The sequence below is a fragment of the Pholis gunnellus genome, assembly GCF_910591455.1.
Source record: "Pholis gunnellus genome assembly, chromosome: 6".
Lineage (NCBI taxonomy): Eukaryota > Metazoa > Chordata > Actinopteri > Perciformes > Pholidae > Pholis > Pholis gunnellus.
Window position 1 is genome coordinate 10,980,782 of NC_136532.1, and position 24,080 is coordinate 11,004,861.

Sequence of the window (24,080 nt, forward strand, 5' to 3'; positions counted from 1 at the left end):
ATTGTCAAAACACATTTTAAGTGACCAATTAAAAACCCTCCTCCTGGACCTGTGCAGACTTCTGTTTATTGATAAAATGACATCATATGAAGAGAGACAGACAAGTGTTTTGCATTCTCTGTATATGTTCGTTTTTTTTTATTTACAGCGGTGGTAGGGAATTACTGTAGTATTGGTCCCTACATTTGGCCACAAATACCAGATCTAATGGAAATTACCTCTTACATTGTAGAATTGTGCATTGGTGATTTAGAAAAATGCACGCTTTAAATAGTGAGCTGTAAGAAAATGCAAACTTTGAATATTGATCTTTCTAGTAATGACGTGCCTATTTCAACCGGTTATCTTGTAGTGGAGCCTCATCTTACTCAAGAAACCCAGAAGAAACACAATTCATTCTGTCAATTTGTGAATACTGACAAAATGTATGAGAGCATCGACTCAAGAATTTGCCCTAAGTGTAAGTTAATGTTGCCAAGTCAAGCATGACCAGTCAGGGGAGGTTTTGCACAACAATTGTACAGTATTTAAAAAAAGCCCAACATGACAATCTGTTTGACTGGAGATCTTTTGATGTCAATTCCAAGACCACAAACCCAACAGCACGAGCTGTCTCACGTGTGTGTCAAAAAGATCACGCACATGAGACTGCTGTGGCTGTGAGGCCGGGTAGTGAGCTCCCCATAGCTCCAGCTCGCAAAGTGAACATGATCCGCGGAAACACATTGAGGAGGCACCTGTTGTGCCATCCTGCTCTTGATCTTCTTTATATGTTTTCTGCAGCTTCTCTCTCCTTGTGTGACATACAGAGAGCCACAGAAAGAAGGACTGAGTTAGAGAATCACAAAGAAGGTTCGCGGCTCAGGTTTGGACTTCAGACCCTTTACGTTTGACTTCGTATCGTTTGTCTACTGGTAAAAGGAATAATAACCATCATGCCATGCGGTACTTTTGTAAGAGTTGTCAAAAACAAGAAACGACAAAAAAAAAGGCACACAAAAAGAAGCAACCTCTGATGGAGCAATAAGCGACCTACCTGTCCCATGTTCCTATAGCCATATTTATCCGCTATCCGCTCGGCTACATCGGGTCCACCGGCTATCCTGACTGCCCAGTGGTTGGTGTAAATCCGAGCATTGCACGGCGGGGACGCAAAGCTGAGACAGAGCGCCAGGACGCACAGCAAGCTTCTTCTCCAAGCGGCGTTGCGGACCATCTTCCCCCACTTTGAACCCGACTCTTCTCCTCCTCCTCAGCCGACCAGGCAAACAACCAAACTTCTCTTCTCGCCGAGCAAGACTCTCATAGAAACGCAACTATCCGGCCAAAAACAGTTAAAGTGAGAGGGAGAGAGGGGGAAGGAACGGAGCCCGGGAGAGGAAAAAAAATAGACCTTATCCTCAAACCCCTGCCTTCCACATGGGAGAGTTGAAGTTTGCGTTCCGAGTTCCTCTCTCTGTTTTTCCACAGTGGAGGAGGAGGAAGTGTACGTGTATGTGCGCCGTGCGTCTTTGCGCGCGAGTTCGTGTGCGCGCGGAGCTCCTCAAAGCTGATTTCTCTTCTCCACGAACAACTCGGATGTTGGTCGTTCAGCGCATCGGGCTTTCATGTGGCGAAATGGCTACAGCGCCTCCCCACAAATAACTAGCTGACACTCTGGAGAGTAGAAACAACTGAAGCCGCGGGGTTTCCCTGCCGAGCTCCGCTGGGTCTTAAAGACACTCTACTCGGATCCGCCGCTGACCGCCCGTCCACCAGACACAGACTGGGGGTCAAACTGGGGGCCATGGAGCCACTTGGGGGCAGCTTCAAGGGCTTACTCCAGGAGGGCCCCTGGATAAAATGAAGAATAATTTACTTCAAAACAAACTGTCTGGAAGTTAGCCTAGTTAGCCTATGTTAAAGAATGGTTCTTAATTTTGTTTGTCACAACGCCCAATTGAACTTACAAAAGAAGAAACAATCTGAAACAATTTGTACAGTTAACATGGTCATGTCTACGTGGCTACTGCCATAGCAAGGAGGCATTGCAACACAAATGACATCAAGTTACAATTATGGTTGAATCTGTAGATTCTGTATCTTCATCGTAACCCTGACCCTGCAGTGTTTAACCCTGACCCTGCTCCTACCCTATTTAACCTGGGTCTAAGGGTTCAAATAGATTCCATCTTTTATGGCCTCACTATAAATCAGAAATAATACTGCCAAAGCACTGTGTAAAAGAAGAAAAAATTCTGAGATGATTTCACATTTGGTTTGACATCATGAAACCTGTATTCATTTTTAAGAATGTGTGGTTTGCTATGAAAAAATCTCAATTTGTGTGGATGTTTTCAAATAATTCATTCACATTTTGGGGGTTTGTTTGTAGACAATGAAATGATACCAGTGAGAATGGGTCTATGTCTTGCTTCCAAGAGTGTGTTCGTATCTTACAGAATGATCCTTTTTTTTACTGACAGCAGAGCTGGGTTCTAACCATCAACAACTATGCACGCTTTCAGTGAGTGACTGAGTTGTTTATACGTTTGCTAGTGTGCCAAGTTTTAATAGCCGATACAAACATGCAGCACATGAGTAGCAGTGGTGTTTTGCCCCCTAAAATATATTTGTAATCAGTCCACAAGTTAACAAGTGGATGCATTACATTTTGGATACTGCTCCTCCGTCCCACACCTTGAAATCTGCTGTTGAATGCAAGCCTTGTCAGTCTCCTGGGCAATATTGACATAGACATACCAATGTAAAGGTAAACCATGACCTCCACCTCAGTAATCATCCAATGGGAAACAAACTATTAAATATTAAAAAGAAAAATTAAAATATTATTTTCTCCCATAAAACACTGAACCCTCTTTCAACTGCATTCAATTATTGATTATTTTCATTGTTGTGACAGTCATGATTTATGGTTCAGAGTGTGTATTGCTTAAAATCTTGGAGATGAGCTGAACTCAAGTGTGTTTAACACTGTCATATAGTAACCAGCCTCACAGACATCCTCACTGTTTGCCTGGGTTATACATCCACCACTGCCATGCAGGCCTTCTGCCCTTTATAGCAACTTTATTGCATATTCCCCCTTAATCAGTGAAGCTCTAGATGTCATGCCCCTCGTCGCAACACAGGTCACAGCTGACTAAACGCTGTCATTATGGAATGTGCCTGGTATTATCTGCAGTTGAGTCTTTCATTCAAGGTCTTTGTTGATTGATGGGTTTTTGTTTTGCAGCAGTTTCCCGGGGATGTCTCTGTGCACAGCAAAAACTCTGTTCTGCATGGGACACAAGTGAAAATCAGCATAATTGCACTAATTGCAGCCAATTTCTCGCTGAATGGACCCCGCTGTCACATCTCACAACAAGCGGGGGGACAAGAACATCTCATGGTCCCCCAGATGGAGATGAAAGGGAGTAAAGATTTATATAAAAAAAAAAAAAAACAGTGATCGTTCTCCATTTAGCCAATTTGAGGGGCTTGTAATTTAAAGAAAAAAGGAGAGGAGACAAAACACAGCAGAAATTGATTTGAGTATCCAAATCAAGTACCCAGGTCACGAGGCCACCTTGAGAACCAGGGCCCCCTGTGTGTCAGCCTCACAGCTCCCCGAGTTTCTCCAGGGAGTGAACCGAGTGAACCCCAACAAAACGTCTTTGTCAACATCTGAGAGCGGATCGGTCAGGAGCGTCAACAAACAGTCTGAGGGGCATTCCTGTGTGCATTCCTGTGCCTCTTCAATAAAATAACAGGATGCATCCCGTGTTTAGGCCAAACACAACTTTTTTTTCAAACTACACACAACCCCCATGATACAACACAATAGAAGGCTCCAATAAGAGACTGCAGCCAACTAGCTTTTTTTTCACTAAGGACACAGCTAATTTGTTCATTCAGTATCAAGTATACAAGTATACAATTCTAGGAGAGAAGCGCCCACATGATTTTCTCGTCCCATCAAGACAGGGGCGTTATCAAACATGTGTGCCCCTCGTGAATTCAAGTGCATCTTATGATTACCCATCCACCACTGCTTACCCACGAGGGCCTTTGCGTTCAATCATTTGCTTTGCTTTCCTCTCCAGATGTTCTCTTTTTTGCCTGCATCTTCTTTCATATAATGAATCTATCTGGTTCTGTTCTTTTCTTTAGAGCCTGTCTTGGGGTCAAGTTTTTTTTAATTCATTTAACCTACGCTGCAGCCTGACATTACTCTTCTCTTTCCTTCATACCTTTCTGTTCCTTCAATTTTTATCCTAGGGCTCATCGCTCTCTCTGACCCACTTATCTGTATCTCTCACTGGGTGGGTTTCCTGCGAGTAAAGGTTGACCTTTCAACTTCACTTTGACCTTTGACCTTGTAGCTGTAGGCTACTGCACTTAGGTTACAATAGCACCTGCCACTCACCGACTTTCCATCTTCCCTGCTCGACATCTCGCCCTCCAATCACCACCCGTCCCTTCTTCTCTTCACCCTCTCCTTTGTCAGCCACATACCAGTGTTATACAGACTATTCGGGGGGCACACACACTATACATTCTGTGGAGAGAGATGGAAGAAGGGGGAGACTGGGAGAGTGGTATAGCTAAGTAAAGTTTGGTCTCCTGCATCTGCGGGAAATGTGAATTTGAATCTCTATGGTGCTCAAACAGTATGGTAGTGGTTTATCAATTAAAACACAATGTTCAAAACAAGTCAAATAATGTGTAATTTGATTATCTCAAGTTTAGGCATTGTCAACAGATAATTGTTTGACTGGTTTACATGACATTTTTTAAATTGATGAGTTAATTGCCTGTTTACTAGGTTTGTTAAACCTCCTTATGCCCTGAATATGACTCACAACGGGCATTTAATCAGTGTCCAGTTCAATTTTAAGCCTTATAAATAAGAAGATTCCTTTACTATGTACCTGTGAGCTGTGACCCACCTGGTGTGGCCTCGTGTCAAAAAAGTGCTGTCCTGTGTGCAGTACTGACCAAGCAATTGACTTCATACGAAATAGCTATACATTGCCATCTTGTGGTGACTGAGAAGATTACATGATGAAGATTGCAGTTCAATCTTTAATCATTTAATTAATATCCATTTACACTTTTACAGGTGGAGAAGAATTGCTATTTATCTGTTCTTCTTTCTGCACAATATGTTCCTGACCATACAACGATTAGAGAAGGTAAAACATTTTAAAAGCGCAAAATTTGCTCGCAGCTAACGGTGCTAACACGTTAACAGTGCAAACAATGTCAACAGTGCTGACAGAGCTAACAGTGTTTACCTGGAGGGTGACGACCAGGTAAGCTCCTGAAACAGCTTCCTGCCTAGATCACACTGAAAGGAAGCACTGAAGCGAAGCACTGAAACGGTGTTGAAAACGATCCACGCGGTTTGTGTAAGTGAGCGGCTAAAAAAACATCAACTCAACTAATTCATTGTGAGTTTTAACATTGTATCTATATGCTCATATATATTTTCATTGGGACTGACAGATTCGTGTTTCTCCCCTATATGAACCTTCAAATATCCTTGAGCTAAAACAAATACTATCCAAAGAACATGTGTAAAACCTTGGTATCATTGTGAATGCATGTTATGTTCACAAATAAGGGTCTAAAAAGTACATTTGAATAGGAAGGGAGTCATCATTCAAGCATTCTTTCTTCACTGTTCAATAGATTATATGGTATTGAATTATTTAATAAAACAAATAAAATTACAACAATAAATTGCAATGAACAAAAAATAACTACTCAACTATCCTGGTGAAACGATCTTGAATAAAATGGTGAACATCAATCTTCACATGAGCAGGGTCAGATTATAAAGCTACATTTCTAAATGTAAATGATCATATTGCCAAAGGGATGAGGTGCAGACAAATCCACATCTATTGACCTTTATTCTGCATACTTGTCCCATCTTAGTGATTGGGTTGAATTACTGAATTCAACACAATCACATTCTGCAACTGTCCTGTTTTTGCTTTTGATATTTAAGCAAAGGTTTTGCTGTGCTGAGTCATGGGCAAAGAAAATAATTAATTTGAAAAATGAATTAATTTGAAAAATAAACTGTTTAATCTTCCTTTCCCTGTCAGTTTTTTTATTTATAGCATCATAGAATATGCATTTTATGGGAAAAGGTGGTGTCTTATGATGGAGCCACCTGCATCTCACTCAAGCTGGTTCACCATATGGCCAACTGGCTTAAAAGACTATTACAGAGAACAGTCTTGGCAATCAGATTACAGACAATGCTCTATTCAGTTTCAGAGAACTACTTCTTTGGAAAAAGTTACAGCAACCGCCTCACACAAATTAACAATTTTAAATAAAAGGATTGCATTATTCAATTAATGAGCTGTAGTGGCACAAATTAAAACAAATTTCTTAATTATCATGCCATTTGCTTGCACGTATCATATCCTACAAAATAGCCAACAGGTCAAAAGTACATACCCACAACTATCAGATAATCGTAAGGTCAAAACTGCAAGTGCAATTAAACAAAATATAGATCTACTTTAAGACAACAGACCAGAGGGAATGGGGCAATCAATGCAAATTCATCTCATTATACACCCACTTGGAATTTCTGTTTTTATTTCATCGTTATTGCATTATCAAACCCAAGGAAGAGCCCATCTTCTGCAACATGTCAACCATAAGTTTGTGCTGGTAATTACTCATTTATTAATCGCAGATTCTCAAGGTATAAGTATTTGAGAATGTGATGTTTGGCAGCAACAGAAAAATTAGTTACAAATTGGGTCGAGTGCAGTATACATTTTTGGGGGGAAATAACTTTCAGGCGTTTTGTCATATCCAATTGTGCTTAGATATTCATGATCTAATTTTGATTTAATTTCAGTAATAACCAATGAAGATATTTTGGCAAAGATGACAATATATAGTTTTATCAGTTTTACATGATTATAGGCACCCATAGTGATGGTTTCGAGGTAACCACATGCAATACAGTATTTTGGATAAATATGATTTCCATCTTTCTTCAGGTCACCTTTTTTCGTTTCAAACTGTACTGGATGGGTGAATGTGAAAACATTGGGCAGGGGTCTACCTATGATTGTAAGTATCTGCTCCAAGTTTCTGTATAATTATTTGCCTTCTCTGACATTGGATAATTAAATCAGAAAACAGTCTAAGAAAACTCACAATGAACACAACAACAAAAAAAAAAAAACTTCAGTCAAGTCAAATTTCCAACTGCTCAGAACTTTTATTTCGAGGGAAATCAGGGTTAAAATAAAATTAAAATATAAAATTTAGATGTCTTCAAAGGTAAGGGGTTGACACAAGGAGAGTCGGCAGCCCTCCAGAAGAAGGGAGGAAGCGAGTCAAGAGGGGGAAAAACAGGAAGCTACAAAATGAAGTTTGGGGGATGAGCCTGGTCATTCAGGAAGTTATGTATAAAAAAGAAAAGAAAGAAAAAACAGATGCAATTAGTTATTATAAACCCCACCCCCATCTGAAATGTCCTCATTCACAATCAGTGCTATAGCTCTCTCCTTTTCCTTTTCTGGTTTCTTACAGGAGGTTTTAGATCATTTCTATTCTTCACTCGCTCTCTCGCCATTATCTCATTCCGTCTTAATGTAACATCTTTTCCTGCAGTTTTGAAAAAAGTAAACAAAAAGTCCTTCAAAAATAAAATGCAGCAACCACATTTCAGTTCTACTATTACATATACAGTATATATATATATAAATACATACATAAATATCTTACATGTACAACCAATTTTGAAAAGGGGGGGAAGAGAGAACCCAAAAGACTTGAGGATGAGGACTAGTGGAGGTGGGGGAGCAGGGCGAGGAGGCCCAAGGTTGCTCATTGTGAGGGTAGTGTGTCTTTCTTTTTTGTTTTAACTTTACACTCGCACGCACACAGCCTTTTGGGGGAGTGAGGATTGGGAAGCATTCCTCAATTGGCCCAGTAGGGGGAGTTGCCATAGCTGGACTTGCTGCCTTGGGTCTTCTGCTGCATGCTGCTGGACTGATTGCGCTGACCAGGACCAACCTGCAGAGAAAAAAAAATGTCCAGTGAGTCACCAATGTTTAAAATAACGTATCTACCCAACAGGTTTAAAAACCATCAGGGTGAAGCTTGCAGTGTTGACTTCTAGTGCCTGGTAAGAAAAGCCTTTTAAGTGCCCGACTTTTTGGTTCTTGGGGCAAAACGATCCTGGAACTATTAAAAAAGGCCTATGAAGTTGCTGAACATTACAGGCAGCAAGTTAATGCACAGGAGCAGTCCCGTTTGTTTGCCCACCTACGTCAGCTAATGAGGTCACAGCTATTCAGAAAACATGGGTGTCAAATGAAATAGACAAAGCGACAGATTAACACTTCAATGATGCAAACTTATGTGGGCAGAATGTGATGTATGCTAATCTTACCTGTCCATCCTGTGTGAGGTGATGGTGCAGCAGCTGAGAGTGGGGCTGTTGGTGCGGTGGCAGGATGTGCATGAAGGGAGCCGGGGCATAGCCAGGAGCACCCCCAGGGTTCAGGGGCCCTGTTCCCCCCAGCGCTGAAGGCAGGCTGAAGGGAGGTGGTGTCCCCGTGTGGAAGCCCTGCTTATCAAATGACTGGGGATAACCGAGAGAAGACACAACAGCTTAAAATTGTGAATACAAGCCAACTTGATTACGTACATGTAAAACAGGTTCAGAAATAAATACATTTAATAAATACATTTAATATAGCTTTCAATAAATATTTTACCAATGCAAACATGTTTCTGTATCCAAATCAAATTTACAACTTCATTTAATGGCCTACTCAAGGTTGATATGCTGTTGATGTGTAGACATGTTCTAGTTTCGATTAAGAGAAATATTTGCAGAAAAGGTCACTTGTGTTATCTTAAGACTATTATTATCTAAGCAGAGGCATTGAGCCATAACCAAACACAGGAATACAGGACTTCAAGTCACTCACTTGAGTTTTGCTGTAGATTGAGCCTCCCATGTCAGGTACTCCTCCACCGGTACCTGACCCCGACAGTCCTGGTGCTGAGACGAGAAGGAAAAGGAGGGAATAGGAAAGAGGTAAAAAAAAAGAAAGATCGAAATGTAAGAGGGAAGGAAGGAAAGAAAAAAAGGAAGAAGAAAACAACAGAGAAGGAAAAGCAAAAGAGTTAAGGGAGGGAGAAGAAGCACAACTGCATCACTTCACTGATGATTGAATATCAAGCACTGAATGTTCATTTCCAATGTTAGTAGGAGGGGGGCCAGCCAGTAGGAGGAAGCATATTAAGTGAGGAGGTGCAGTTTTCTCACTTTTTGTCACCCTTTTGCAAGTATTCCTTTGTTTTAGGTGCACATCAAAGTGCAATCACACATGTGCAAATACACACCTTTCTCCAGAACACTCTTGACTGTAGAATCATCTGCAATTGTGAGTACATCTGTTTTTCCCACAGGGAAATGCCCGCTGACTTTGACTGTGTGTTGTTAGAGGGTGCGCACATGTGTTGTGTGTGTACCTTTCCCTGGGCCGCTGCCCGCTGACTTGGCCTGTGACTGGGCAGAGCCTCCGTACCCTCCCTTACTGTACTCCCCACCGTGGGCTTGAGACAGGTCATCAAAGGCTGAAGGAGGAGGAGTACAGAAAAAGAGGAGGCACAGCGAGCAAAGGAGGAAGAGAGGTGGGGTAGGAAGAGAAAGACAGGAAACGGGTGACGTGAAGAGAAGAAAAGGACGAGGATGGGAGGAGAAAAGAGAGGGGGGCAGGGGAGAGAGGCAGTAAGGTAACCTGACTAAAACGGCAGCTGTGTCTATATTGAGCCGTGTCCAACTTCAGCAGGGGGTTTGAGCTATGCATGCAGCACAAGCAAAAATCACACAGGCCTGATTCCACACGCACATGCAGCATTTGGTGTACATGTCTAAAGTGTAGGAAATCTAATTCTCTTTTGCCTCCCCTCTACACACCTTATTTATGCCGAGGTCTCTCTACACGCACCTCTCTATATCCCAATACTTGTACTCTTAAAAAACTGTTACCATTATGAATTATAAAGTCATTCCTGCTGAACTCCACACCTTCTACAAGACAGCTGGCTTGTGTACTTTGGAGCATCTAACACATCAGAAAGTACCGACTGGCCAGATAACCCACCAATGTCCCCATAACTAGTCAAACTGTTGAAGTCGTTCAAGTAACCTTCTCAGCTACTTTTCGTGGGAAGTTGCTGTGACAGTTTGTAGTACCGTGATAGTTTGGCAGTATTCAGAATTTAAGATAGACCAGTGTTGTCATAATATCAACTCAAAAACCGAATTAAAATGAATGAATATAATCTCCACATGGAAACCTTTTATCATTTGTTTGAAAACATCAGTCAGAGCATTGACAGCCTTCTTGTTTTGCCCTGGTCTTACCTGTGCCATATGCATGCTGTCCGTAACTGGGCTGATGCTGTTGGTGATACTGATTGGAAGGGTTGGCTAGGCCCATTGTTGGTTGCTTGGCCGAAGCAGGAGGCACAAAGACGGTGGGGCCATACTGGAAAGCCGAGGGAACCCCCGGCAAACCAGCGTAGTACGGCAGACCTGTAAAATTGGATGTTAAAAAAAGAATCCAATACAAAGAAAGCAGATCGCTAGGCAACTGTATTTAAGCAAAAATGATGAGAAGGGCTCATCTGTGCAGAGCAGGCACGGTTACATTAATACAAATTGACTTTGTGTCTGCATCAACAGTTATGTAAAAAACACTTATCACTTTTGTTTGATCTTAAAATAATAGTGAAGCCATGGACTGTTCTTTTATAAATTTGTACATTTTAAGAATTATCTTCTTTTTTTAGCTCAAGTAGTCTTTACATATTACAACAGACCTAGAAACATTTAAACAAGAACAAAATAACAAGACAGAAGATGGTAGCCTGGAATTTGCATTTAGAGTAAATGTCAAGTGCGTGGATGAGTTGCCTGGAAATAACTGGACAACATCCCCATCATTAAACTTTAATTTTACTTCTGCTTACCAGTATATCCATAGCCAGGGGGCAGAGGGGGATTGAGGAAGGCCTGGTTCTGTGCTTGCTGACCCTGACCCTGACCCTGTGTTCCTGCCTGTGGTGCCTGCTGGGGCTGTGACTGCACCCCGGCTGTAGACATGCTGGTTGGGGGAGCTGGAGATGACGAATCATTCCTGCCAAACTTTGTCGCTTCACCTGGATAGAAAATGACAGCAGAGAAGACAAAACTGTAGCTGAAGAAAATGCATCTAAAACTATTTTGCCTCTCTATTCCACAGCTAACGTGATCCATTAGCAGGATCTCCACGTTGATCTAATCAGTTATGCTTAACATAATATGCTGAAGTACAAAAATGACAGCCATAAATAAAAAGTGGTATGAACAGACAGATGTGTAGTTTCATGAAACAAAGTAATTGTGTAATTTGCTCAGTGTCAGTGTGAACTAACAGACTGTCTCGACACATAATGTAGCAGACATATCAACTAACATAAGATTTCACTTACCAGAATATGGATTATTAGCAAGGCTCTCTCTTCCAGGCATAGCAGCTGTAGTACCAGGGAATGTTATACCATAATAATCCTGTGTAGAAAGAGGAAAATTAAAAATCGAATGCCAAACGTAACCCTCCACATTTCGTTGCCTTTTCCATACATCTTAGACGGGTACTTTTGGAATTGTGTGCCATTGCCAGAGACGATGCGTATTATGAGTGGCTACTTAACTAAAAAGGTAGCAGGAATGTAACAAAAAGGGAAACACATTTGAAAGCCCCTCACTGATTTACCAAAATACTAGAATCACAGTAATATGAAGCAGGGTATAGGGCAGAATAAGACTCACCATAGGAAGGCGAGACTGCAGCATTTGCAAGTCCTCGTATCCGTAGATCTGCTGTGGAAATAATAATGGAGAGAAGAATCGGTGATAATTAAGTACCACTTTGAAGTCACTGTTGCCCACAAACTCAACTTAAGTTATATGCTTCACCAATTTGAAGCTTCTACTCAGCTTCAGTCAGTGTGTGCGTTTCATAGATGTCATGTTTGGTCAGAACCTACTAAAACACAGTCATCGTCAAGACTGAGAATCTCCATAGAATGAGTGAACTCACTGCCATAATTGTTCAATTCAATGTATCCACTAATGGTAAATACAGGGCTCTTTTTTATACATATGAAATCTTAAAAATCGGTGATGATAATTTTGAATTTTTTTCTGACCAATAGCCGACCCTCGTTAACCGCGAAACGACAAGCGTAGTGCCTTGCATACAGGGTTGCTGTGGTTGAAGTGCCTAACAATGCTGTGCGGATTGTCATCAAGATGCAGCCACTTTCACAGTAAGTCTCGCATCAATTAGTTTATCTGCGAGTTTGTCAGCAGGTGGGCTGCCTGGCATACTCTGCCACTGAATAGTATAAATAAAATTGAAATAGCTGCAAGCTTGAGCGTCAGCCACGTGTGTGACGATGAGTATGAAGTTAGCGGTAACATTGCAGCTGTAAACAAAACAGTGCATGTACAGATTAAGCTATTTGTCAATGAATCAATGCTACAGCTCCTCAAGACCCAAGCAAAGTTCCCGAGTCTTGCTTGCCATCTGCTGAGTTCGCCCCTAAGTTAGCGAAAATTGTGGTCTTGATAAAACTCGTTCCCTTTAAAAAACCCAGGGGACTAATCAATATACAAACAATGAAATAATATTGGCTAAATTGTATTTTTTGTAAATATTTTTTGAATTACCGGGTAAGCAGGGAGCAAGCCACCAGGGCCCATGATGTACTGGTTGGCCAGGAGAGGTGGCACTCCTTGGGCCAAGTTGGGAGGAGCTTTACCTGGTAAAGAGGACAAACATTTTTAACTTGACATAATATATGGAAATTAATTAAGTTATTTTGTGATTTACATTTGTATGTAATTTTGTATAAATATGTATTGTCTTAGGTGAGTGTCAAAATAGCTTGATTACTAGAGGAATTGACCTTCACTATGCCCCGCCCCTCGATGCAACTCTGTCAAACTGTTACTTACTGCACTACCTGCATACATGTTATCTAACTTTTGGAAAAACCAAACTACCACATCACCTGGCAATTGAGATAAAAGACTGAGATTAAAGAATAACACTGTTCTTGTAAAGCCAGGTAGGCCATTATTCACTTTTACAATCATTAAAAACCAAAAGCAGCACATGTATACATTCAGTATACCTTCAGTAGCTTGCATAGCACTGAAGTGCTAACGCTAGTTAATGCTGCGCTAACATACTCTGCTTTCGTTAGCTCCACAGGTTTTAATGTAAAAAAAAAACGTTCTGATGATGAGTCTATGGAGCAGAGTCGTATAGTTGTCGGACCCTGGTCAGAGCTGGCAGACTCTTCTGTAAATGAGTTCCTGTGTTACGGTGATGTGATTCCTATGTCGATCTATGAGCCTACCAGAGGTGGTGGTGAGCAGGGGTGCCGTGCGGCTGCCTGCAGCTGAGAGTGTGGCGTTTGTGCCATTAGGAGTTAGTCCAGGTGCTCCAGATGGGTGCAGACCATTGGCGATTGAGCTGTTAACAGCCAGGGGACTTGAATCGACAGCGTGGCTGGACGACGATGAATAGGCATGGAGGTTGCCACTATTGTTCTCCACATTACTTATCTGGTGCTAACAGAACAAGAGAAGAAAGGGTGTGTGAGAAAAAAAAAAAGCAGCAAATATTTCGTAGGTATGTTTTTCTCAAAGCATCACAGATTAGCAGAAAAGAAAGTCCTGCACTCAAACAACCCAACTGCACAATAATAAGTGTCTACATTTTTTAGCAAATATGTCATATCCTTTTATTGCCACAACTGCAGAGGGATGTGATATTAAACTTGTGTCTGTATGAAAGCATGTACAGACTTACCGTGTGGGAGGAGCTTGTGGCAAGAACAGATCCCGTTGAGTGAGTACTGGTCACATGACTAGAGAGAGTAAAATGATTCGGTCAGTCTGCTTAAATCTGATAAAGTAACAAAAAGTTATTTATCAAGGAAACATGAGAAAAAGACTGGGAGATTCAGTGAATATATATTTCCACATAAAAAGGTTTAGGATATGTGCTTGTAACCATCATTATCTCCAGACAAAGAGGACACATAAAAAAGAAAAATGAATCAATGTGCAGCATCCCTTACCTGCTGAGCGAGGGGATGGATGTTGAGTGGGAAGGTGTAACTGCAGGGGAGGGGATGTGGTGGCCAGGGTCACTCGTCATAACGGGAGACTCAGTTTTGACTGTTCTAGACGTAGCTGTTTTAAAAGAAAAATAAGAAATGAATTTGGTGTAAATCTTTTTGTGTTGATGTTACAAACGGTTAGAGGAAAAAAAAGAATGAAATAAAATGAAACTAAGTTAGACAAGATGGATGATTTGAGTGTGTCCTGGTCTTTATCAAACCTAATCAACTTTCTCTGAAAGGATTCTTTCCACTTTCTATCTGATGCATTTAGCGAACAGTATTCTTCATATTGGACTTGATTGGCCACACCATCTGCTGAGTGTACTTACTGTCCTGTGTGCTCTGTGTCTTCATGCCACTGTAGCCGTTCTATGAGGGGAGGAAATGAACAAGGTCTTAGTATTCCTTTTTTTGTCAGGTATTATTAAGCAGAGATTGAGCTTTCGAGGGATAACAGTGAAATCAGCAGGGGGTAACATCCTCTTTTCATTTGGGTCACTTATGCATACACAGATAAAAGATGTATCCTCACCGTGAGAGCAGCAGCTGAGGAGACATCTTTGGTCTGAGAGAAGCCCAGATGCGGTGGCATGGACCTTTGGCCACTGCTGTCCACACGGCTGGCTGCGGAAGAAGCTGTAGAAGAGGGTGGTGCGGCTGCACTGGGAAGACCCATGGAGGGGGAAAGCGTGGCACTGGGTAAGCCCAAGGATGGTGAGGGGAAGCTGGGATCTGATACAGCTAATGGTAAGGTGGGCAAGCTGCTCATGTGTTCGCTGTTCACAGGACAGAGAGAAAGGAAGATGGGGAAAGACGGACATACAGAGAATGTTTTAGAAGTAGAGTCGGGATGTATTATTACTGGCTAGATTTAAAACAAACAAGCTGTTTCTAGCTGTAGCTCAGCTGAAAGACAGACATCATCCTCCAAACCCTTTCATCTTATCAATAATAGTCTGCCCATAGATGGTCTGTGATTTCAATGCTGAAAAGACTTCATGCAAAAAATTGATGCACAAATTCCTGGTAAAAAGACAAAACTATGCGTTACACCTTATATCAAAACAACTCCTCCATGCGCTCACACACACCTCACAGATCCTGGCTTGGAGAACAGGCTGCTCTGTGGCTGCTGTGTAGAAACAGGCATGGTTACTGGAGCTGGGCCCCGAGTCAGGGCTCGTTCCCTGGCCGGCTCCGTCTGTGCCATTTCTACCGTTCCACCACCAGCCTCAGACCCAAAGTCAAGAGCACCAAACTGAACATTCAGGCCAGCTATATCTGCTGAGCCCGGCATCTCCACTGCTGACGACGGGATCTGAGAAAAAGAAGGAATTAAGTAGAAGTAGGCCTATAAATTTACCAATTTGATTATTTTGAATTACGTTCAAATTTGTTTTGTACTATGTATGACATGTTTAAAGTATGGACATCAAGTTGTTAAAATGTGTGCAACGTTATTTTCAGTCAAAAATGAATGTTGATGATCACCGGCTAGTGGCTGTGTTTAGTCCAAACACATGAGATGGATATACTGAATACTACTCCTGTGTTTTATATTATCGCCGATTATGAAAGGTGAAGTCATGAGTGGAGTTTACAGAATGAGCAAACTATTGTATTTAGTCGGTTCCTACCACATCTCGGGCCCTAATGCTATAACAGACTAAAATAAACTGCTATGCATCGAGGAGACTACCGGCTCACACATATTGCCCAAGCACAGAGTTACAAGCGCTGAGCAAACATGTGTGTGTACGCAAAGTCAAGGACAGACGCAGCGTGCCTGTAAATTAGATCAAAACATAGCAGCATATTTGGGCCACGTTTTATAATCGATTCCATTTAAAATTCTGCTTTTCTATCCGTGTTTTTCACATCACTGAAATCACCGGGTCCTACACATTGCCAATCAGCTGGTTTTCCTGTCAAGTATGTGACAACAGATACATTGTGGAAGACTCTCAGCTCCTACCGTATCTTGCAAGTAACATTGTTCTTTTTGCATGGAGGTTACCACACTTGTTTTGTCTGATGAAAGGGTTCAGATATCAGAAGAGCTTACCTTTGAGGAAGGAGGTACTCTGCGTCTCTGTGTCTTTAGCTGCCGCTGAGGAGGTTCTGTGACAGAATGCTCCATGCATGTCAACTTCCCTCCTGGAGGAGCTCCATCTCTTAAAGAAGGGATGGAGGACTCATGACCTGTAGGACATTACAGGAGGATCAAAATAATGGTCAGAGCAAGACACAATGACAATGGAAATATTGTCATGATCTTACAGCACAGATACTGATTAGCTACAGATAAGTGTTCCCAATTCTCATTTCTACAGCAGAAAAATGCACCGCCCGAACCATGTTGTGTTCCCTTAATATTAGTCTGTGATATCAGCGCTGTAGCAATCATCTCAAATTTCACTTTTAGCTAAATATTTCCCATCGTTTTTTCCATGTTATTGCAGTCAACAAACAAGGCAGAGGGAACATTTAAGTGCTTGGTCTCATTTCAGCAATTGTGGTTATTGAACAGCTTAGGGGTCATGAAGAACAATCTACTGCTGCTGGTATTCTTATCTAATTAATCTGCCAAATATCAATATTCAAAAATGACAATAAATAGTTGAGTTGCAGCTCTACTGGCAAGTGGAATTCTAAGCAAACTATCCCACCGTTAATGTAAAGATGCACCAACTGCAATTTTCTTGGCTGATTCCTATATCTTAAAAGTCTGCCTTGCCGATTCCAATTTTGGTTCTGAACTACAATTAACAGCAAAGCTCCAATAACTTTTTTCCCCACTGTCCTGGAACTATTGAAAATATTTTAAATATCCCGAAGTCAGTGTAAACTGGCAAAAATTCTGTATGATATCCTCAACTTCGCTGTTGTCATCTATACATTTGTATTTGAATACTTACTTTGATTAAATAAAGCTCATCAGTAGTATTAAATAATGTATTATAACTTGTCCAACTTACAACTTTAGTGTTAGTAAGTTCCCGCAGCCGATCAATCTGTTCATCTCTACTTTATTGGCATAGTTCTGTCCTGCAGCCCTACCTGGTGGTGTGGGGACCTGTGGAGCATGCGACAGGCCCAGAGGATCTGTGGTGGGAAGGATGGAGGACTGTTGGTGCCTCTGAGACAGCTGGCTGAGCACCGCTGACGGCTCAGGTTGAAGTTTCATCTCCACTGGAGAGAATGGGGATAATTATGTAGTCATATACCCAACGTACCACTGTGCACTGTACATTTGTCATCAAGAACAATTAGTTAAGGTTTAATAGTCATGGATTTCTTATTTACTTTGAGAAACTTAAACTTACTGTGTTGGGCAATAACAGGGCCATTCTCCACTCTCTGAGCCTTGACTTCTAGAGAGGGAGAGCACGCTGGAACAGGGTTCTGTATTGGAGGTGGCCCTGCATCTTTGGAAACACTAATGTTGCTGGCGTTGGCCAACATCTGACCAGCCCTCTGACCAAGCCGAGGGCCGTTGAGCTGCTCCGATGTCCTGATGTCAGAGACAGGCGTTGGCTTAGGCGCATTCAGGGACCCAAAACCAGAACCGAGGACTGAGGACTGGGAGGATGAGAGAAGCAAAACAAGAACTGAATACACCATTATCAGTGTGTAGGCACATAAACATCGTTATGTGTTTGCTGGTGCTTGCACATGTGTGTGTGTGTGTGTGTATGTACCAGTGCAGCATGTGCATAGGTGGTACTAGCAGAGGCGGCATGGGCGTAGCTGTTGGCTGTGGCGTGTGCGTAGCTGTGTGTTGCAGTGCGTCCATTGTGGTGGGAATTGGTAAACACCAGGCTTTGGCCCAAATGCTCGGCTGAGGGGCCATCGACTATCGCTCCCAAGTCAGCTTCCATAGAACCCCCCGCAGCCACTCCAGTCTTCGGCAGTAGGCTAGCCATGTCCCCACTGAGGGGAAGCAGAACACAAGAGAGCAGGAAGAGTGGGGGGAGTGAAGAGTGGAAGAAAAGGAGTTTGAGGAGGAGAGTCAATAAGGCGAAGATAACCACACAGATCAAATGAAAAGTTACTCTCCAAAATAAAGCCCGTTCTCTGTAGTGTTTTGAGTTGACTGGACTTTGGGCAGGATTGCTTACTTGGGTCTAGGTGTGATGTGTTTTGCTGGAGGAGAGGAGGCAGTGAATACTTTGGTCTCAGATAACTGTGGAAAAGGACAGGAAGTGCAAACACGGGCATCCATCAGATTTATATTGGCATATGTGCTGTATATCAACAACCATGAAGAACCACATTGATAGGACCACTGACTCTTAACCGATAGTATTTAGTCAGTCAATGTCTCTACAAGTTAGGCAGGCCAGTGCAGATTTAAAGCAATCTAAGTGATACAAATTGTGTAACCCCTCAATCTACAGCAACGCAAATCCCTTTCAGATCATTGAAAAGTGCTGCCTTACGTCCTCATTCCAGTCCTCTGCAGCCCAGTCTTCCACATTGCCTTCCCATGTTCCTAAAAACACAACAGCAGCCAAGTTAGTGTTGCCATGTTCACACACTCGTATGTTCTCAGCAACCACTAACCACTCAAAGCACTGAAACAAAATATAGCACCCTACATGCTTTAATATAAAACACCCTCAAAATAAAAGCACTTGAATTCAACAGAGTAATTTCCTTATTCTGCTTGAATTGTTATTTTATTCTGCACCTAGTGGCAGACATTTGGAATTTCTCACTGATTTGGGGCAAATGAACTAGACTAGGCAAATACTTTTAAGCCATTCTACAGCAAACATAGGAAATTGCATCAAAATGTGACATCTGTTATTTTCCTTACCAGCTCCCTCAGCAGTTTCATTGCCGTCCCATGCATCCTGGCGAGCTCTGGAGTTGGCGCCGTAATCAGCAGGATTGAAGATGCTGAAAGTAGTAGAGTGGAAAGACAACACCAGGAAAGAGGGGACAGGTTGGAAAACTTAAGCAAAATTGAAGCGAATACCATCTGGTCTATTGTTACTACGGAATGAGGAGATTCAGAAACTTAATTTATCCACACATTAGATTTGTTTAAGATATGTGCTTGTAATCAGCATCACTACCTCCTGATCCTACTTCAGGCTTAAGATTTACACTAAACACATTCTTACCCCATTCCCTGGGAAGAGAACCTGTTGCCATCAGCTGCCCTTCCTCTACCACGAACCCCTGCCCCTGAGGACACACACAAAACAACCAGATGACCTCTACTGACTGGTCAATTTCAGCCGCAACTCTTCATTACGCATTTTTTCGGCAAGTTTACTGAAAAAAGTTATTTTTTGGTCATTTAACTTTGCCAAGCATTAGATAACATCTTTTCCCTTCATTCTTTTGAAAACAGGCCCGTACATGTGTCTAAATTTATTTTCTATTATGTTTTTATACCCATTTTGTTTCTAAAATGTGGCATTGCTTTAGGATTGCGTTCAATAAGTAAACTACTAATACAGTGCAATGTCATAGTAGTTGACCACATCAGAATGATATCACATTGTGATATCTGTGCTGTCAAAAACACACAAACGTTGGCCATTGAGGTAACGTTTAGACAGGCTGTCTTAAAAGAATATCTTGAATTCAAGATTTTAACTTTAGACATTCAACAGCCATACATTAAGACAAGAAGCCACTAGAATAATCTCCAGTGTTAGAACATAACCAGCCATCAGACACAATTTCTCCTGAACCAGGCCTTGAATGACCTCATCCTTCGTTAGATCACTTGTCGTTACAAAAAAAGCCCACAAATCGAGGCAGATTCTATGCCCTTTCACCCTCTCCAATTTCTTCTATCAACGACATCCCTCGCCCCACTAAACATGCATGCAAGCAGCTGCAGGGACTCAGCGCATTCCACACATGTTAAGTGCTGCAATACTCTAAATGCCTGTAGATACAAATAGATATGTTCCCAGCTACATCACCAAAACATGCAGAACAACATCTGAGACAATGCCCTATCTAACACAGTGAACAAAAACCAGACGATACTACAATTTGCTTAAATTCATGGATATGTGCAAATGGTGGACTACTGGGTTGCCTAAAGACGACATCAAAACTGGTAGCTATAAATACCCTTTTTCAATAATCTTTGTATAGTCCAACTTTGTCATTTTGTTAGCGAAAAGACCAAATGTGCAAAGTATTCAATAAACTAAAAGGTGTAATTTTCTGTATTGCTCACCTCTGCCCCGACCTCTGCGTCCACGGTCTCCCCCTCTCTCTCCAGGAGCAACCTCAAACCCATTCTCCTCTAACCGACCTGGAATCCAACAAGAAACAGAGGTACAAACTCATATTATTAACACTGAACTGTGAGAAAGACCGTTGAGCCTTTTTAAATAAACCCACTGGGATATCAAAGTTAAACAAATGAGAAAGTTGAATGATATTTTATTTTTAGTATTACATGGATTTGTCAAAGATGCTTCAAATACAGAGAACACCATTTCAAAAGGACATGGAACCTGCACAATTCAGACAGTATAAACATCTTTCTTACCTTCGCGCCCTCTGCTGATGCCTCTGCCCCTCCTGTTGGACGCCCCACGTCCGCGACTTGCCTCCCTCTCTCCTTTCTTCTCCCGGCTCTCCTTTATCTCTGAGGGTCCTCCTTCTTTCCCAAGGCTACGCTTCTTCCCCACAGTCTCCCAGGAGGTCTGACAGAGGTAAACCAGAGAATGAGGTTGACTAAATAAATACATAAATGAAATCTAGCTATACTGTGACAAAAATGTTGCATGGTGTTTCTGCAAAAACCCAGAGGAATTGCCATAAGATGTGAACACAAGCATTAAATGTATATAAGAATATGGTTTGGGCATGTGTACATAGACTCTTACTATGTCAGCAGTGCTCTCCAGCAGAAAATTGATGGCTCTGTTTACATCTTCGTTGCAGTCATGGAGGGCTACCACGCACTCATCTTGAGTTTTCCCAGTTACCTCAATCAGCTGTGTTTGTGCAAAACAAAAATACAGCATCGAGTTACATCACAATCGGATTCAATTAAGGGTCCCAATGTCCAACAAAGTATGCCGGCGATCCAAAAAAATGTATTTGTCTGAAAGTGTGTACATGAACAAACACATTACCTGTTTGACTTTGTCTTCAAAGTCAGCATCATTTTTGTCATAGATCACTTGGGCTAAACGAATCTGTTCTGCTGTGGCCTGGTAAACAAACAGTTCAGTTAGAAATAATACAACAGGAACCTGGGGTCTTTTCCTATTCAAACAATAAATCAGCAGGTCTGAATAGGGGTTGCCACACTGGCTACCAGGCAGCTTTTGGTTGCAAATATGGCCACCATTTTGAATCACCTTATATTTTGAGTAATTAAGATACTATGCAGTACGTCTGCATAATTTAAATGTAACAAAAGAACAACATCTTTATGACAATAACCAAGCAAAATTAATTTGTAACTGTAGTCTGTGTTTTAATTGATACTTGAAACAGAATTTGAATCTTAGGTGTGATCAGTTAACATGTCCACCCTCAATTCCTGGTACACAAAATACCAGAAGTTCAGCTGTTGTCACGTTCATCACAGATCCCTAAAAAATGAATCCAGCATCGTTCGCTTGTTCATCCATTCTCTTTCAATTTTTTTGCACTGATTCTCACCACAGATTCACTGGCTCTTCAGCTTTGAAGTTGACGCCAACATATGCTTGGTTATCATCTCTACTTTCAGAGATGACTCGTCTCAATTCTGCTTAGACTGCTGAATCAACTCTTACATAGAGCTGAAGAGACTACGATGCACAGTCTGCTGTCCCTAACATGTTAAGAACATCTTACACGTTTTATTTACGTATTTCAACGAAAGATGCTACAATCTGGGCAAAGGTATACAATGTATCCACCTAACCTTTAAAAGTGTGAAATTACATTTTACATTCATTACAAAAATGTACTTTCAATTATCAGTATAACATTGAAAACTAGGGGAATCAACCTTTTATTGTGCTAAAAAATAAAAAAGACAGACTATATCCAAATTGAGTAAGACAAACAGGCCTGGCTGCAACTCTGTACAATGGTGACAACCCACCTGTATCGGTTTCTGCGACTGCGTTTGTGTGGTCGTGGACAGTGTTCCGTCCCGAGCCCCCCGGGCTTGGTTGCTGACCACTGAAGTCATCATATACAGTATATACAAAACAATGTATGTACAAAATAGAAAAATCTAGGAGAGGGGGGACAGAGGCAAAGTTAAATGACGTGCGATGGTTACATTGAATCACAATTCCTAGTCAAATACAATACTGAATAAATGTTGAATGCCAATACAATGAACTGAATGTGTGGAGCAGACTCAGACGCACTGTTGTCAAGTATACCATGTAAGACTATAATCCCATCTGTCGCCCCCCACCACCCCAGTTAAATTTAGCCAGCCAAGAGGGGACTGTCCTGGTGTCAACTTACAACCTTCCCTCAGTCTCCCACACAAAAACACAGCCAGTATGCACCAGCATATGCTATGGGTATTATAAATTATAACAATTTTTCCCATTGACAAAGTCAGGGTAGCGACAATTATTCGACATTTGAGTAAAAGTAATAACTAACCTAACAACAAAGGCTTTATGCCAGGCAAAACTGTGTCTATGGAAATCGAAAGCACTATTTTATTTTGTCCGTTTAACGCATAATTACTGTGGGTTAGATTATATTACTTATAGCTTTTGGTTTTAGCTAATAATAATACTAACTGACAACTTGACGGCATGGGAACAAAACAAATTAGATCTATCGGCTGTGATCATGTGTGATAATCGTGTGTTGGCTGACAGACGGTTAAGGTCAGCTCTATGACGTAACGTTAGCAATTTATCAGTATTTATCATCACAGATAATCCTTATCTAACGTAACTTATGACTGAACCGTAACCTTATTTAGGTGAAGATTTCAAGAATCTCGGTGGAAACATGAGCCGCTAACGTTCACATCAGCGTTAGCTAGATCAACTAACGTTAGCTCGCGCTAGCTACAGCTACCGCTCGTCTTTGTTCCTTGTGCGATACACACTCACACCTTCAAACCGTCACGTTCTAATGGAGCTATATTAGCAGTTTGACACACACAATTAGCTAACCCGTAAGCCAATTAGATCGCTCTTCGGATAGACCTAACGACTCGGGAACAAAAAATAAACAAAGTGCGACGATGTACCCTTTGTGTTAACCAAGAGAAAAGCTAAATCGGATGTAAATGTAGTATAAGTTAGCAGCAGGCGAAGATAAAATGAAAGTGACAAACACCGCGTGTTCAATCAACGTTAACATGCACAATGTCCAAAGCTATGTGCTAGGAATGCAATACGGTGTGGGGAAGAAAAGTTGTCGGAAAAAACGCGTGGCCCGTTCATGTTGAGCTACGACAGATATCAGCAGCAGGCCGACTGCCCGGCATGTGAACGGCCTGTCTACATACAATGAATGCAGCACTACAGTAACGTACGAATACAACGCTGGTTGGTTACTTAGCTAGCTAGATAGCTAACCATCGAGGAGGACGAACGGTTTCTCTGAATAGACCGATCGGTTTTCCTTAAATGAACGTAAAAGTTATAATATACGACTTGGGTCGTTCAAAGTGCGTTTGAATCGAAAACATTAGCACAACACATCTTATTATTTCTTTTACCTGCTAACACGCTTCGCTCAGCCAGCAGCAGCAGATGCTGTCACGTGACCCACCGCGCCGTTGTTCAACGTTCTGAAGCCAACACTGCCAACCAAAATCCACCGAGCGGGTCAGGTGGTTCAACACCGTGCCCTTACGTGCGCGTTCCTGTCTGGGAGCGCGCTTCGCT

The 24,080-nt window shown here is 41.7% G+C and overlaps 2 protein-coding genes across 6 annotated transcripts in view; both read right to left on the reverse strand.

The window, feature by feature from the left end:
- Nucleotides 1-1,319, reverse strand: part of pcsk5b (proprotein convertase subtilisin/kexin type 5b) — a 50,951-nt gene extending 49,632 nt beyond the window's left edge. For both annotated transcript variants that reach the window (XM_079161011.1, XM_079161010.1), the window contains exon 1: nucleotides 1,037-1,319. In XM_079161011.1, the coding sequence (XP_079017137.1) occupies nucleotides 1,037-1,216 (180 nt within the window). In that variant the 5' untranslated portion in view covers nucleotides 1,217-1,319. The remainder of the gene's footprint in view (nucleotides 1-1,036) is intronic.
- A 5,896-nt stretch (nucleotides 1,320-7,215) lies between these two features.
- On the reverse strand, nucleotides 7,216-23,995 carry LOC306697681 (ubiquitin-associated protein 2-like). Of its 4 annotated transcripts, none has more exons than XM_079161701.1 (30): nucleotides 23,912-23,995; nucleotides 22,313-22,447; nucleotides 21,348-21,425; nucleotides 21,096-21,206; nucleotides 20,756-20,912; nucleotides 20,438-20,515; nucleotides 19,359-19,422; nucleotides 19,049-19,131; nucleotides 18,669-18,721; nucleotides 18,348-18,412; nucleotides 17,928-18,159; nucleotides 17,553-17,808; nucleotides 17,287-17,418; nucleotides 16,292-16,428; nucleotides 15,318-15,544; nucleotides 14,759-15,002; nucleotides 14,556-14,595; nucleotides 14,182-14,296; nucleotides 13,911-13,968; nucleotides 13,456-13,669; nucleotides 12,761-12,852; nucleotides 11,858-11,905; nucleotides 11,518-11,596; nucleotides 11,017-11,205; nucleotides 10,409-10,579; nucleotides 9,511-9,615; nucleotides 9,382-9,414; nucleotides 8,964-9,037; nucleotides 8,420-8,611; nucleotides 7,216-8,040 (listed from the first exon to the last, which is right to left on the reverse strand). In XM_079161701.1, the coding sequence occupies exons 2-30, from the start codon at nucleotides 22,403-22,405 to the stop codon at nucleotides 7,945-7,947; spliced, it is 3,516 nt and encodes a 1,171-aa protein (XP_079017827.1). In that variant the 5' UTR covers nucleotides 22,406-22,447; nucleotides 23,912-23,995; the 3' UTR covers nucleotides 7,216-7,944. The 4 variants fall into 4 exon arrangements, with proteins under 4 accessions (XP_079017827.1, XP_079017826.1, XP_079017828.1 ...); XM_079161700.1 differs by having other exon boundaries at nucleotides 11,858-11,908; XM_079161702.1 differs by lacking the exon at nucleotides 9,382-9,414 and having other exon boundaries at nucleotides 11,858-11,908.
- Between the last annotated feature and the right edge of the window lie 85 nt (nucleotides 23,996-24,080).